The sequence below is a fragment of the Ixodes scapularis genome, unplaced genomic scaffold (assembly GCF_016920785.2).
Source record: "Ixodes scapularis isolate PalLabHiFi unplaced genomic scaffold, ASM1692078v2 ptg001226l_1__unscaffolded, whole genome shotgun sequence".
Taxonomy (NCBI): domain Eukaryota; kingdom Metazoa; phylum Arthropoda; class Arachnida; order Ixodida; family Ixodidae; genus Ixodes; species Ixodes scapularis.
This window is the reverse complement of record NW_024610121.1, coordinates 195,614-212,777: the sequence shown is the minus strand read 5'-3', so window position 1 is coordinate 212,777 and position 17,164 is coordinate 195,614. Positions and strand designations below refer to the sequence as shown.

General features: G+C 44.5%; 1 protein-coding gene across 1 annotated transcript; it reads left to right on the top strand.

Annotated features, from left to right (window-relative positions):
• The first annotated feature begins 2,176 nt into the window (after positions 1–2,176).
• Positions 2,177–2,962, top strand: LOC121834497 (ice-structuring glycoprotein-like). The gene has a single exon (XM_042288188.1). It carries the CDS (start codon positions 2,177–2,179, stop codon positions 2,960–2,962), a length of 786 nt encoding a protein of 261 aa, XP_042144122.1.
• The last annotated feature ends 14,202 nt before the right edge of the window (positions 2,963–17,164 follow it).

Sequence of the window (17,164 nt, the reverse complement as noted above, 5' to 3'; positions counted from 1 at the left end):
AGTTTCACAACACTATTTATAAAATAGCAGGAGATAACGTTTCATATTTTTCTTGAAGGTGAAAAGTGAAGTAGAACTTTTTATTAACTCAATGATATCGGTGTGGTTGTTTAGGAGCCAGGGTATTTTGCAAGTTATTGCTTGGGAACCGTAATTGGTTTGTGTTTTTGGTTTCATATAGATTTAGTTTCTCAGATTATATGGCGTTGTCTTCGGGTAGTAGGTCTCACTAAATGTATTTTCATCTCTGTTGTAGTCACTATATATATACATTGCAAGTTTAAGGATAAAGAGGCTTTCAAAGTCCAAAAATCGGTGCTTTGCAAAATATGAACCTGTATGATCAGTATAACCCAGGTTCTCAATACAACGAACTGCTTTCTTTTGTAGACCAAGTATCCTAGTCTAATTAGATTTCGTAGTGGTTCCCCAGACCATTAAACAATAATGCAGATGGGACTGTACTAGAGTGTAGTAGAGCTCACGCTTAAGCCAACAAGGAAGGATTTCTTTGAGTTTGTATAAACTCAAAGAAATCCTTCCGATAGATTGAAATATTTTCGAGCGAACATCATCTTTATGACGCGACCGGCTTGAAGTTTCTTCAAACCAGACGCCCAAGAATTTAAGGGAGGACACTCGTTCCAATTCCAAGTTTTTAAAAGTTATTTTTAGATTAAGATTACTACGAAGTTGCTTGTGACCCGATTTAAAAATAATATATTTCGTTTTGTTGACATTCAGTTCTATTTGATTAGAGTCTAGCCAGAGCGCTAGTTCATGAAGCCACCATATTTGACAAATCTTCTATCACACTTAGATCCTTATCAATAAAAAATACATTGGTATCATCTGCATATAGAATTATGTCAGGAGTGCCAGGTATGTTCACTATATCATTTATATATAGTAGAAAAAGCAATGGTCCGAGCATTGACCCCTGGGTACACCATAATTTATTTTTCTTGGTTCAGATTTGACTCCATTAATTTTTACGTATTGCGATCTGTTCGATAAATAGCTGCAAATTAAATCCCAAGCTGTGCCCCTTATACCATAATGCATCAGTTTTTTTAGAAGGATGTTGTGTTTAATCGAGTCGAACGCCTTGCGGAAGTCTAAGAAAATTCCCACTGTGGTATAGCTTACTTTTAATGCTATTGACCAGTTTATCTTTAATATGTAATAGAGCCTTTTCTGAAGATTTATTTTTCTGAAAACCATACTGTACCTTCACTATTATTTGTCCTTCCTCGAGATATTTAGAAAGCATAACATTAATTACTTGTCCCAGGATTTTAGAAAATAGTGGGAGTACTGAAATTGGCCTGTAGTTGTTTATATTGTTGCGCGGGCCACCTTTATGATAACACACACTCTCGCAAGTTTCATTCTTTGTGGAAATGTACCAGTTGACAAAGCAGCGTTGCAAATATGTGTCAGTGGAAGACTGATAAGATGAAAAACTGCTTTTATCGGTAATGCCTTGATATCGTCTACCCCAGCTGCTGTGTTATTTTTTTAAGTTCAGAATAATCTGTATTATCTATGTTTCTGTCGTAGGGCAAAGAAACACTGAGTTCGCATTTTGAATTGGTAACAGGTATAGATCAGAATTACTACTCAATGTACATGATGAGGCACCAGCATCTAAGAAATGAATGTTAAATTTGTTGGCCAAGGACATGTTTGAATATAAATCACCATCAATTATTAGTTCATTAGGTAACGCATCGTGGGTCTCAGAAAAAGACTTTTTAGATTGTTCCATATTTACTGTGGGTCGTTATAAATTGACGCAAATTTATTGTCATAGTACTGCTTGCGTGCTTTTTTTTTTAATATTTGCATTCAGCTTGTTTCTAGTCTTTTTATATTCCCGTAATACCGCTTCATCTCTCGTTTTGATAAAAGTATCATAAAGTTTATTTTGATAGTTCATTCTTTTGTACATATCCATATTTATCCATGGTTTTTTTTTTATTTTCTTGTGTTTTCTAACATCTCTGATAGGAAACGCTTCATCATAGCATCGTTTGATCTTTATCATAAATATGTCATAACATACACTTGGATTATGTTCACTGCATATTTCATCCCAATTAATACTCGATATCTTGTGACTTGTTAAACTCATCATGGAATTGGCCTGCAGCTTTCTCTAACACTCCTCATCATGGCTGTTGCCGGCGCCCTTGCCGGCGTGCTCGGAGGCTACGGGAACCACGGGCGCTACGAGGTTACCGAGGTTACTGAGGCTACGGCGGCCAGGGCGGTTAGGGCGGCTACGGCGGCTACGACGGCCACTGCGGCCACGGCGGCCACGGCGGCTACGAAGGCTACGAAGGCTAAGCCGGCTACGAAGGTTACGCCGGCCACGAAGGCAACGCCGGCAACGAAGGCTACGGCGGCCACGGCGGCTACTGCGGCTAGGGCTCCTAGGGCGGCTAGGGCGGCTACGGCGGCCACGGCGGCTACAGCGGCTACGGCGGCTACGGCGGCCACTGCCGCGACGGCGGCCACGGCGGCCACGGCGGCCACTGCGGCGACGGCGGCTACGGCGGCTACGGCGGCTACGGCGGCTACGGCGGCCACGGCGGCCACGGCGGCCACAGCGGCCACTGCCGCGACGGCGGCCACGGCGGCCACGGCGGCCACTGCGGCGACGGCGGCGACGGCGGCTACGGCGGCTACGGCGGCTACGCCGGCGACGGCGGCCACGGCGGCTACGGCGGCTACGGCGGCCACGGCGGCCACGGCGGCTACGGCGGCTACGGCGGCCACGGCGGCCACTGCGGCCACGGCGGCGACGGCGGCCACGGCGGCAACCGCGGCCACGGCGGCCACGGCAGCTACGCCGGCTAACCCTGGCTACGGCGACTACAGCGGCTACGGCGGCTACGGTGGCCACAGCGGCTTCGGGCGCGGATACGGAAGCAGTCTGAGTCATGGAGGACTGTAAAGAGGATACAGCGGGCTCGGATCCTACGGCGGACACGGAAGCTTCTACGGTTGAAATCCAGATGAAAACGCGAGAATAAATAACGTTTCCGTTTCTAACAATGCTTGTGATCTCATTTTACTTAAAACCACAGTTCTAGAGCTTCCCGATACGGCCGTGTTCCGGTTTCAACGAGCAGATAGCCTTATGGAACTGGCAAATCGACCCTGGGCTACGCAGTCAACTAAGTACGATGTAACTATTTTTAGTTTTATAACCCCGTGAAAATATCCCTGCACTTCTCCAGCTCTCGATAGCAAATCACAGTGACTTTTGATCCAACTCGGTGCCCTTTTTATGGATGCAACTTAACCCAAACGAGACAGCTTGAGTAACGTCTATGGGATATCCATAGGATGTTGTAACATAACTTCGACGTTTTCAGGGACATTGAAAAAATAGTATGATTCTAAACCCGGCATACACGAATTTGAACTGGGCGAAAAAGAAATCGAACTGATTCAACTGGCGATATAGGAAAACAAACTGGCCGAATTGGAACATTAACGTAGCAAACTGGGCACCTTGACCTGCCAAACAGGCAGCCGAACTTGACAAATAGGCAGCCAAACCTGCCAAGCAGGCAATGGAACTTGCTAAACAGGCAGAAAAACTTGCCAAACAGGAAGCCGAACTTGCCAAACAGGCAGCAAAACTTGAAAAAACTGGCAGGCGAGCTTAGCTTGGAAAGCAGGCAGCCGAACTTGCCAAACAGGCAATGGAGCTTGCTAAACAGGCAGCAAAACTTTCCAAACAGGCAGCAGAACTTGGCAAACAAACAGCAAAACTTGACAAAAACTGGCAGGCGAACTTGGAAAACAAACAGGCAGCAAAACCTGCAAAACACGCAGCTGAACTTGCTAAACAGGCTAAACTGAGTGCTAGACAGGTGAAAGTGGTAGCAGAACTGGTCCTACTGGTATTCAAACTGTTCAAAATGGTGACTGAAGTGGTTACACTGATCATCAAACTGTTCTTCAAACTGGTAGCACAGCTTTGAATTGTGGTAAAACGGTTCAAACTGGTAGCTAACTGCTCAAATTAGTGGTCGACCTGTTCAAATCGGTAATTGAACTCCTCAAACAGGCAGTTGAACTGTTCAAAATGGTGTACATAAACCGAAGAAAAGTTAGGGGTTATAAATCTGCCTTGCAGCATACTTGGGTCAATTACTTTGTAAATGTAATTCAATTATATTTACAACGTTTGCCGCCTTTTGCTCCAGCCTCCCAGACCTGTGGTCTAAAAAAAAAAAAAAAACTACCCTTGTCCGAAACAAGGCAATTACCAATATGAACTACTACTGGAAAAGAAGTAATTCATTGCAACTTAAATTACTTTTAGAAAGTAATGCAATTATTTCTCAATTACTTTCCTTTGAGCTACCCAACATCAATAACCTTTATATAACAGCATAGCATCTCTTTGGTCTTAAATGCAATTGCCGCGTGTTTTCTTTGGGTCATTTGCTTTGTTGGTTTTAGTGCATATTATATAATGCCAAACGAAACTATTTAGGATTCTTAGTATTTGTATCGCTAACAATAAGTATATCTTAAGGCTCAATAATGCACGCCGTGTCCATGCAAAATGACTATATCCACGCCGACCGTCCGGTAGTGTAGGTGTACGATCGAAGCTACTTCATACACTAATACGTTATTCCTTTTTTTCAACCTTAACTAAGCAATTTATATGTATACGTTAAGTTCGCAACGATTGGCACTTTATGCAGTTGCACCGTACGAAGACGCTTATGTCACCGCGCACTCTGATTTTGCCACATCATTTCGCGAAAACAATCATATTGTGCTGTTCAAGTAATTTAGTGCGCAAGGAAAACCCTCACTGTATCATTGGTTATTCAAATGCTGCAAACAAAACTGACCTCGTTACGTTCGAGTGATTCGGCAAATTTACTGCGCCTGAAATCCCGCTCGCGGTACCCGCGCGTGGGCGCTGCGGAGCAGGTTGCATAGTTACCTACGCCCCCTCTTCGAAATAAAACCGCTTTGCACCATAACCGTAAAGCATTCAGCTTGTCTTTCGACAACTGTTCGACATGAAAGAAGGCTCAAAACTTTTCTAACCGCACTAGGTTCGCGATAGCGACAAAGGTGCATTGGCCACAGTGCAGCTAGCCGGCATTGCTACCCGACGATTCCGCGCCGATTGCCACCAGGTAGCAGCGAACAATAGGCGACGGGGGCGACGCTGTCGGCTCGCCTCCTCCCTATAGTAATCTCACACGGAGCCTCGGATCTTTTAAAGACCCACAAGTGGGCAACGCAATCAGGCTAATAACCTGCACTTTTTGTCCTGGGAGTAACTCTACAGAGTTGAGCGGCAGCATGACGAAATCATACAGTATTTCTAACTGTAATTCCATATGTTGCAACTACTCATGCAGCAGGCTAGCCGCTTGACAACCGGGGAACTCTCCACTGCAACTGAAACTTTAGTAACAGACAAAGAACTAGGCGCCATCCGTCAAAACGATAATCGAAACCATCGTCAATGAGACTTGGGTTGACTACGTATATATGACAGTTTGTATCTTTCAGTTTCAACTAAACATTCGTTGATTTATAATGACAAGCTTGCGAGGGGCTGATAATGTTTCGTATAAAAAGTTACATGTTATTTAAGAACGAAAATTATAATCTCAGCTTTAATTTGTCATAATCTGTCAGTCTCACACTTACCCCAGTGGGTCTGGTTCAAAGACGAACGCCGACGAGGTTCACCATAAGAAAATTGGCGACTCCCTCACTCGGGAGAGGAGGCGGGGGTGGTGTTTATCTTTTTCTTTTTTTCCCCGATTCCCCAAAGCTCTTCTTAGAAAGTACTCTAAATGCCCGGAGATAGTTAAAGGGATAAGGGGAGAATAATTTTAAGTATCCGAGAGAAAAAAAAGAAAAAGAGAAAAAATTTTTTCAAATAATTATTTTTGGGTTCGGTGGTGCAAGCTACCCTTTAGCGAAAAAGAGCGCAATAAGATTATACTCCACATACTTCTAGTAAACTATAAGGCAGGGAGTGTAACCGAAGATTACAAAAAAATAGAGTAGTAGTATATGGCACGTGGGAGTCGTTCCATGATCCAAGTATACTTGCCAAGTATGTTTAGATCATGTAACTACTGGCTTACTCCAAGTACTCTCTAAGCAACCGTAGACACTTCGAGTATAATTTAGGCGCGCCATTAGTATTATTTAGGATTATAGAAGTAGCGCAATCCCGGTAAACACGGAAGCGTCATCAACGCACCTTCAAAGCGTGCGGCATCTATACACTCTTAATCTGGTTCCACTAAGGTTCCAGTTAAGTTCCGCATAAGGCTCGCGTTCCACTAATTTTGACTAAGTCCTGGCAAATGTTTAGCGAATCAAACGGTTTTAAGTGGAATACTTGTTTTTTTTTTTCTTTCTATAATTGATCTTTTTAGATGGAACACGTACATTTAGAGCAGGCTGTTCACCTGTACCGCCTAATTTTGTTCCAGTTATTAAAAACGTTTTCCACTAAAACTCTTCGCAGTCGTTTTTTTTTTTTAATTAATATGAAACTTCGTTTAACTTTTGGGGTGAGTTCCAGAGAAACACTCCAGAAAAAAAGGAAGCGTTCGTTTTTTCAAAATTTACGACTTTGTTAAAGACTTGGACTCATGTACGAGTCCCTCCTCTGTCTAAAACAGTAATCTTGAGCTTTGCACTTTAAGTGCAAAAGTTTTCTACTTAAAATTGCATAAGTTCTATTGCGCCTGCTCTACGGGAGCAAATCGTCGTACCATATAAGAAAACATATATTATTTGAATTGGTTGTACCAGAATTTGAACTGTACATATTGTAATTGAACTTATCATAATGGCAATCAAACTGCTGAAATAGAAACAATCAGGGCGCCGGGCTTCTTGAGGTACATTCCAAGCGCGATATCTAGAAGGGCAACGGATGTTCACCCTATTTGCGGAAGTGGCCGATTGGCAACTTTCTGAAATAACAACGGGCAAAAATAGAGGTCAATCAATCGATAAACTAGTGTTTACTACAGAGTTAAGGAAGGACCACTCGACTTCGCGCTGGCATATTTCAATAATAATAATATTAATGTAATAATAAAAATTATAATAATATTAATAAACTTGGTGGTGTTCATTACAGTGTCCAGGGACATTCGATTGGTCTTCTTGCTGGCGTAGTTCAATAGAACGCACAGAGATGTTTGCGCGCGCGCAGAAACGCACATACACCAGTGCACGCTTGTACACACGTATTCACACGGGCAAACGCACGCACGCACGCACGCAAGCACACACAAGCACGCGGACGCATCCACACGCGCACACGAACCCGGGTGCACGCACGCACGCACAGGCAGAGAAGCGAATACGACGAACAAAACGTTGGTTGAGGTAGTTTCGGTTTCGGTTTTTACACTTAAAAAGAAAACCTAAAATGTAGGTAAAACATAAGGTAGACTGAATATTTGTTAATTTTTACAACATTATTATAGTGACATTAATATTAGTCATATAATGCTATTTTGCTTGGCTTCGTTAAAGAACAAAAGACTCTTTTGAAGATTGCGCAAGACCATCGCTATCGCAGTCAGCTTTCGTTTGACAAACCATGGATCGGCGTCGGATGGAGTCCGAACAGCTGCGTAGCGAAGTATTTTTTTGGTTTACCTATCGATTATTCTTTCCTCTCGCGTGCATGGACTAGTGTAGAAGAATAATCTTCTAGTTTTAATCTAGTTTACTATACGTTTCAGCGTAGCGGGAGAGAAACGGGAAACGCTGCGCAACACGTGGTTCACACCAAGACGCGGGTCACGTGTTGTTAGGCGCGTTTCAAGCGTCTGACGGGACACGACGTTCAAAGGCAAGGATGGAAATGCCGGACGTCGAATGCGGCGGGTGTGCACGCTGGTGTTTCCTTGCAGAGACGCCTTTCGCCAGCATTGAGGAGGCGAAAGACAAAGAGTTCCGGTACAGGATGTGCGAAAGAGTTGACGCCGTGTGCGGGACGCTCGAGGGGACGAGGAGGGAGCTCGTGGCGGAGCGCGAAAGACTGGAGTGACTGGGAGCGGGGGCAGGAGAGTCCGCAGTAGAGAGGGCAAAGCGGGAAGAGATGGAGGGGGCTTTGAGGGCAGAAGTGCCTATGAAAGAAAAGCTGAGTGCGGAATGGGAGATGAAGCTGGGGGACATGGAGAGGCAGCTGGGAGAGGAGGAGGAGAGGCGAGAGGAAGTAGGACAGACATGGACGGATAGGCATGGAGGGATGGAAGTGGTGATGCGGGAGAACAAAGAAAGGCACGAGGCAATGGAGTGGCAGCTAGACACTCAGTTGGGAGAGCTGAAGCAGACTGTGCCAAAGGCCAAGAAGGAGCAAAAGGCGCTGCAAAAAAGCTGGGAGACTTTACTGAATGATGCGAACCGAAGGGAACGAGAGGAGAGGGAGATGAGAGTGGCTCGGGAAAAAGAGCTGCGAGAGATGACGACTCAGGTGGGGAAGCCGAGTGAGGAGAAGGATATAAAGGAACTGCAGGTCAAACTTAGTATGGAAATAGAGGAGGTGGAGCGGGAACTGAGGGAGATGGAGGCTCGGTGGGTGCGGTAGGGAGCTGAAGACGAACTCCAGAGAAAAGAGAGAGGGACAGCGGACAAGAGTGGGCAGGCGGCCAGGGTAGATGGAGTCTCATACAGTGCAGCTCTACAGCGACTGAACACGGGAGGCGATGAAGTTCCAAGGTACACTCGACCGGCAGCGAAGGAAAAGGCGGCTGGAGCAGGGCGGAAGGTGAGACAGTTCCAATTTGGCCAAGTGCAGGGAGGAGATAAAGAGCAATGTGCAGGACGACGAGAGGGTGAAAGTGGTGACCCGGCCGGTGAAGATAATGAATGAGGTAATGGAAAGCGCAGCGGCCATACTTCAAGAAAATAAGGCGGCAGAAAGCCTAGTCATGGTGCACGCGGGGCTAAATGATGTACAGAACAGGAGAGGACGGGATCTGGGCGCGCACGTTAGGGAGGGAGTCCGACAACTCAGAAACGTGAAAGAGAATGTGCACATCGTGCTGTGCACCATCCCAGAGATCAGGGGGCAGACCGAACAGACAGAAAGGGAGTTAAGGGAAGCCAATGATGTGATTGAGGCACTAAGATGTCAACACAGATACGAAGTCATGGACATCAACAGGGAAGTCCGCCCAAGGTAGTCCGGTCTTCACTTTCCAAAGGGACGGGATTCATTGTCGCGAGCTCGCAGGAAGACGGGTGGGACGAAGAATGGGCTGCACGGCAATGGCTTTTTTGGGAGCCTGCGAAGTCCGGGAGAAGAGACGGATCCGGATTTAGAGCTGAGACGTGGGGATACAAAGGGCGAGAAGAAGCCTCGCAGGAATAGAAAGAAGAAGAGAAAGAAACAGCTTAATATTTTTTTTTCTTTACACATGCCGGGAGGTAGAAAGAGACTAAAATGGGAAGAGATTGAGAAGCAGTTGGTGGCGAAAAACCTTTAGGTGTACGGATTGGTGGAGACCCACCTTAGCGATATAAAGAAGCCACCATACATAGCGGATTATATACCCCTGTCAGACTGCGTTCTTAATGTCCTTTTCACTAAACTCCTTTATAAAATCGGCCAATGAGCTCACGATGTTGGGTGCGCGCGTGCCCTAATACGTGCGCTGGTTCGACGATTTTATAAAGGAGTTTGCTCTAAGGGCCTTTAAAATACCCGCCTGACAGGGGTATTACTTGGTTGGGATGCAAGAGGAGTAGCAGCGAACAAAATGGAGGAGAGATAGGAGTATTGATCAAAGGGAAAGACTGGGAGAGGGTGAACGAGGGATGCAGGGAACACCTATAGTTGAAAGGACAGATTACGAATTTGAACACACTACTGGGATTTGTCTACTTGAAAACGGGAAGAGATTCAAATGAAGAAAATGCACAGCGCTTGTCATGCATAGCCAGGGATGTCAGAGATATTGGTTTAAATAGGGAAATAATTATCATGGGAGATATGAATGCCCATTTAGAAGATTTTGATGGGTACACAGACACAACAGGGAGAATGTTGCAAGAGTTCTGTGATGCTCTGGATCTAGTATTAGTTAATGCTCAAGTAAAATGCGACGGAAAAATCACGTGGGAGGGAAAGGCCTCTCTCTCAACAATAGACTACTGCCTCATGTCCCCAAAGCTGTATAACTGGCTAGGGAGTATGGAAACAGACGAGTAGGGTATAATAAGCTTAGGGAGTGACCACAGAAGAATCAAAATAAAATTTGGTTTATCAGTAACAAAGCTAAAAATTCAGGAACGGGAAGATAAATCGACTCTAAACGAAGATCAGTTACAGAAAGTGTCCAAAAATATTGTGAACATAGTATCCAAACAACCGGAACGAGACTGGTCATCTGAGGATTTAGTGGGCATTTTTAAGACTGAGTTGGAAAAGTACCGAGGTAACCGAAGATGAAAGAGAGGGAAAAAGCCCAAACCTAAAATCGTGTGGGATAAAGAAGTTAAGGCAGCCATATCACGACGTCAAGAGGCATCTCGAAAGCATAGGTGGGCAAAGAAAAGGGGAGCAACCCAGGACGGGGTAGCAGCAAAATGGGAAAATTTTCTGTATAGAAAAAGGTAGGCATCAGCTCCAATACAGACCAAAATTGTCAGCGCAGCGGTTTAGTGGATGATGGAAATAAATCAGAACGACAGAAATGCAGCAAAAAGATTTTGGGAGCACATTAGGGCGCAGGGAAAAAAGACGAAGTCATGCCAGCACTCACTCAGTACGCAGGAAGGGATAAAGGTTCAGGAGAAAGAGGCTCGTGAATACATCAGGAGGAAAATTGAGGAAGCTTTTTCGGAGTTGGAACCAAATGAAAAACTGGAGAACACCAATTACAGTAACGTGCGGGAGGAAAAGAGTGCCGAAACAATGGGAACTACTATAGGAGAATGGGACAGAGCGGAAAGTAAGATCCTAGCAGGAACAGCAACGGGTCCAGATGACATTTCAATCAGACTAATAAAGGCGCTAGGTAAAGCAAGCAAATCAAAGCTAAAACAGGTGATAGACCAAATATTTAAAGGGGGGACGTACCCAATGATTGGAAACTAAGCAAGATGAGACTAATATATAAAGGCAAAGGTACTAAAAATAGTATTAAATCATATCGCCCAATAACAGTAACTTCGGTCATATACAGGCTAGCTATGCAGATAGTGAAAGGAAGAATGGAAGACTGGGCAGAAACCACGCAGATTCCGTGTGAGCTGCAAAATGGTTCCCGAAGGGATAGAAGGCTTGAAGATAACTTATTTATAGCCACCCAGTGCATAGAAATCGCAGCGACAAACCATAGACCATTATGGGTAGCATTTTCAGATATCAAGGGGGCATACAACAATGTGAGTCAGGAAAAACTCTGGGAACTGCTGAGGAGGTATGAGCTAGATGCACATTTGATTAGATTCTTGCGAAAAGTGTATACAATAATGAGGTGGTTATAAGGTGGGAGGCAGAAACTACAAGACTAGCAGCAATAAGACGAGGGGTTAGACAGGCTTGTCCCCTGTCACCACTGCTCTTCATGGTATACCTGAGTGGAAAACAGGTTAGAGCGAGCAACTTGGCATTTTATCTGACGTATATGGAGGGAGGGAGTAAAGTAAACCAAGTCATACTTGGATTGATGTATGCAGACGACATCGTTTACCAGATAGCGGGGAAATATTGAACAAACTAATTGGGACATGTGGAGTAGAGGGCCACAAGCTTGGTCTGAATTTCAGTAGAGAAAACTCTGGAGCGATGGTTTTTAATAACGAAAAGGGGGAGCCGCTGAGAATTCAGAATTTTGAAATAGACTATGTAGATAAGTACAAATATCTGTGGATTGGCATGAAACAGGGAAAGAAATATTTAGAGGAACATGAGGAAAATATAATAAAAAGAGCAAAAGAAATTCGGCTATTATGAAACATAGAGCACTATGGAATTGTAATGGATATGAAGTAGTTCGAGCCATTTGGAAAGGGGTCATGGTGCCACATTTGTTGTTTGGTTATGCAGTGTTGCGCATGCTATCAGAGGTTCAAACAGGATTGGAGGCCAGACAGAGAAGTACAGGCAGGTTGGCACTGGGTGCGCATGGGATGGGAGCACGCAAAATGAAGGGGTACAAGGGGACATAAGCTGGTCGTTTTTTGAGAGCAGAGAGGCTCTCAGCAAATTGAAATTCGATCAAAGACTAACAAAAATATAGGACGCACATGGGCGAGGAAGGTGTACAAGTATTTATAAATTAAGAGTTTGAATACAAAATTGACGAACCAAACGAGAAAACTAAAATTTAAATATATGTCATCTAGGGAGCAGACTGAGCGGAACAGGATTTAAAAAGGGCGTAAAAGAAGCCGAAAAGAAAATGTGGAGTCGTAGGATGCAAGGAAAATCAGCTTTAACAATTTATAGGACACATAAGCAGAAAATAGGAAAACAACGGGTTTTCGATAATTCACGGGTTAGTTCCCTACTATTCGAGGCTAGAACGGGGGTTTTAAGAACCAAAACGTATAAGGCTAAATTCGAGAAAATTGACACATTATGTGTCATTTGCCAAAATGAGAACGAAACAATAGAACAGATCTGGTTTTAGAGTGTACGGGGCTTCGTCCTGCTCTCCCGGAGGGGTCGGCGGATTTCAGGGGGCGCTCGGTTTCGCAGTCGAGGATGGAAGAATGGAGAAAAAAAGTGTTACCATCACAAAAAGGAGATCGAAAACTGGTGGATACAGTCTAGAACAAATGAAACAAGGACGAACAATTAGCAGAGCTCGGGGACAGGAGGGACAGAAGAATATTGGGACTCCCTCCAGCATGGCTCATGCCCAAAGTCTCACACCTGTGCCCCAGTGGGTGTGGTTTAAAGAGGAACAGCGACGAGGTTGACCAGACGAAAATTGGCGACTCCCTCGCCCTGGGGAGAATGCGGGGGCGGTGCTTATTTATTTTTGTTTTTTTTGCCCAATCCTTCAATGTTTTTTTTTTTTTTTTGAAGGTACTCTACCTGCCCGGTGATAGTAGCAGAGAGGTGAACGGAAGAAAGCATAGAAAAAAAAGGAAAACTAAATTACTTAATTAATAATCTAAGGCTAGGTGCCGCAAGCTACCGCCCGATATAAAAGGAACAGCTAATATCCATCCATCCATCCATCCATCCGGCTGCCGTTGGGGTTCCGCATGCTTCGAAAATCGCTTTATTTTTACGTTTCAGCCGTTTCATCAGATATTTTAAATACTTTCCCTACGAATACCATGTTCAAGAGTACCAAGCGATGACTGAGAGCTGGAGACGCTGCGTTTTACCACCGCCCGCAAGTTGCGGACACTGCTGCAAGCGCCGTTGAGTAAGTTTCTTTTGTTTCTGCGAAGTGCGCCGCTGTTTCAAACTTTGTCGTGTACCATGTGCTTGCTAAGCTACGCTTGATTCTAACAATGCTTCTGGCCGGTGTTATTTAGTTATTTGAAACAAGCTTGCCTTCTTCGAAACCTATGGCCCGCTCCGCATAGTGAGAAAGATTCGCGTGTCGGCGGAACCAAGAGCCTGTTCTGGGCGGCGTCCGACGAAGTTCGTCCGACGACGCTTTTGCGGAGCGTTCAAGTGCAGTCTGCGGCAGTTCAAGCAATCACAGGTCATGCTAGTTTTGGCCGGTGGTCCGAACAGCCGCTCGCCACCAATTCGTTTCCTAAAGCGGGAGCGAGAAAAACGTTACGAGAGCGAGCAGCATGATTTCTTGCCAATGCTCATGCCTGTGCCGTAGAGACGCGCGGTCTCTTCGCGTATGCCGAAGCGACACGCTTTCGAACTTTACGATTGTGTCATGGAAATAAAGTGGTTTGGATGTCACGTTTCTTAGTGGCGGCGAAAGCCGCTACAAAAATCAGGGCACCTAGAAAAGGCAAAAGCATAAAAAAATGCGAAAATAAGCTGAATATTCGATGTAGTTGAAAGACTACCAACGTTCCGACTCGCCCAGTTATTTTTTCATTCAAAAAATAATAGTCAATAGTAATAATTTAAATAAACCCTCTTGGAAAACCCCAATATGAACAGTGTATTATGGATATTAGTAAACAATATCCTTTTATTGTATTACATTACGATATGGACAGTGTACTGTAAAACATTATATTTTTTGTATTGTATTACAATAAGAGTTTGTTATGGGATTCCAATATCCATAATACGCTAAAAACATTGGAATCGCATACCGTAGAAACCCTTATTGGATCCCTATGTGTTGTATGGGGATCCAATAAAGGTTTAGGATTCCAGTGTACTTAGCGTATTATGAATATTGGAATCCAATATATTATATCGGCTACCAATAAAACTATATACGAGTTGGAATATCATGTTCAGCACGACATTTCTTTGCAACGCAGTCTCTCCTTGTGTGTATTTCTGCGTGATAAAAAAAAATATGCTTTTGTCAAATTATGATTAAAGAAGCAAAACACTGTGCTTATCCATAACAAATATATTTAACATATTCCTGAACTGGAGGATCTGGCATTTACTGCAAAAGAAAGTTAATTGTTTAGGATCCTCATTTGGAAACTTGATGTTTGAAAACAATGTGAAATCCTTACCTTTTAATGAAAACTACACCTGTTAGCTCCAGCCATATAGAAACTGCAGGATAAAAATGTTTGATTAGTTCGCGACAAGTAGCAATCCTTCACTAAGCCGGATAGATTCAAAATTATGTCTGCGTTGATTGCGAAAAACTAAGCTTCAATGCCACTGCCGCGGGTTATTCTGAGCTCGGTCACTTAAATATACGTATCCGCTCGTCTGGCTTCAGTATTCCTGCTTCGCACCAAACTAGACTATCTGGAATGATCACCTTTGAAGAAAAACTAACTGGTGCTTGCTTGCTTGTAGGCCGTGGAAACTGGAAGAGAGATTTGCGATTAGTTGCGTCCAAGTAGCAGTTACTTTGAGTAGCCACGTAAAGTGCACTAAGTCGGAAAGATTCAAAATTGCATGCGCGGGCCATAGATAACCTCTGGCGACTTAACTGGACATACGTAAATGTCGCCGCCGTGTATTACAGAAAAATAAGCGTTAATGCAGGAGGCCTCAATCGTTCTGAGGTCCGTCAATCAAAAATACCCTACAGCTTGTCTGGCTTCAGTATTGCTGCTTCGGGAATTTGGAATTTTCACCTTTGAGAAAAAACAAACTGGCACCTGCTGGCTCTTAGGCCGTGGAAACCGCCAGATAGATTTGCAATTAGTTGCGTTCAAGTACCAATTTCTTTGACCAGCCGCCTACAGCACACTAAGCCGGATAAATTCATAATTACATGTGCGTGACATACTACGCCTCTTGTGACAAAACTGGGCACACGTTTCGTTGCCCACAGCAATACTGAAGCCAGACAAACGGTGTAAACAGCAAAACAAGCTTCAGTGAAAGCGTCCCCAGTCGTTCTGAGCTCCGTCATTTAAATATGCCGTACCACTTGTCTAGCTTCAGTATTGCTGCTTCAGAGCAATCTAGAATAACTATAATCCTCACTTTTGAACGAGAATGAACTGAGACCTCCTGCCTTGTGGGCCATGGAAACGGCAAGAAAGATTTGCGGTTAGTTGCGTCAAAGTAGCAAATTTTTGAGTAGCCCAGTGATTAGATTGGCCTAAGCCATTTTGGTGCACATTTCGGAGCAACCAAAACAGTGTTCTGGAGCAGCAAATGTGGTCTTTCGAACATCCAAGACAATGTTTTGGAGCAGCAAAGGCGGCTTTTGGAGCAGCAAAAGTGGATTTTGGAGCAGATATTTTTTAGGAAAATAAAGATATTCGTTTTAAGTGCTGCACAAACGAAGGGCACTTTGTGTTGTGTTGTGTTCTGATGTGACGTGTTGTGACGGAACTCGCTGCTTTAATTTTGACTGCTCAGACATCCCATAAGTGTACGGTGCTGTAGGCATTGCCAAGAAATTTTGAAAAACCGCTTGCCACTGTTTTACTGGCTCCCGATGTGCCAGATTTTCGTCAAAAGTAAGCAAACGTAAAACAATGAATTGCAAGCGTCACAGCTGGTGCCTCAGTCACGCAATCATGTTTGCACGCACGTGAGGCCGACATCGGCAGACTTGCAGTCAGGCATACTTCGTCGCGCGAGCGCAGACAACGGGTGTCCGATCGAAACCGAAACCATGCCCCTCAGTTCCGTCGCTAACTTATCCCCAAAATTGTATACAAAATGTCAGTTTCGAGCATGCGTCAAAAAGAGTCCAGTAGCGCGTGCTTGCCAGGTCGGCAAACAAGGCACAATCTAAACACAAAAAATAAAGAACCTGAGCGCATCAATGTAAGACATTGCGAACCAGCCTCAAAAAGTTCTTAGAAAGCTTTGTGCAACGACTGAACGCGAGACAAACTAGCACGCTGTGCGGGTTCAGCGTGCAGACATTGCCTTCTTTGCTTTAGCTCACTTCTCTTCGCCAACTTTATTTCACGGCAGATTTTTCACGTACCGAGGTCCCTCTCGAAAGAAGGCCCGCCGGAGGAATCTAGATAATTAATACTTTGACGAAGCAGCCTTCGAATTAAAGATGAATTTTTGTAGTAACCTATGATTTAAACAAGAACAGGAATGTTGATGAACATGCGGCGGTACTTAGTTTCCTTTTAGAAAGTACCATATCTGCAGTCATGTGGAGACGGCAACATTCGACGTCGCGCGACCACGGTGACTGAAAGGCAGTGACCAAATGTAGTTTTTCCACGGCCGTTGCTTCAGTTCACGAAGTAACTCCTGACGCGCAAAAACGTGGTTTCGTTTCACAGCATGACGGCATAGCTGGTACCCGGCACGTAAGCGTCGAAGCGTCTGCACACATCTGCGTCTATCGCTTAAAACTCGCTTAAAACATAAAAAAAAGAGACGAGAGACGAGACTCACGAGACGATAGCGCGAAACGCCGGGGGAACCATGCAAGACTAGGTGGACAATTGATGCACGGTACTTTGTGTCAGGTGGCCGCTTGCGCCACATAACACACGCCTGATCAATTACAGTACTCAGTTTAGTTTCGGGTTTGAAAGGCGACCTTAATTGGTCCTTTGG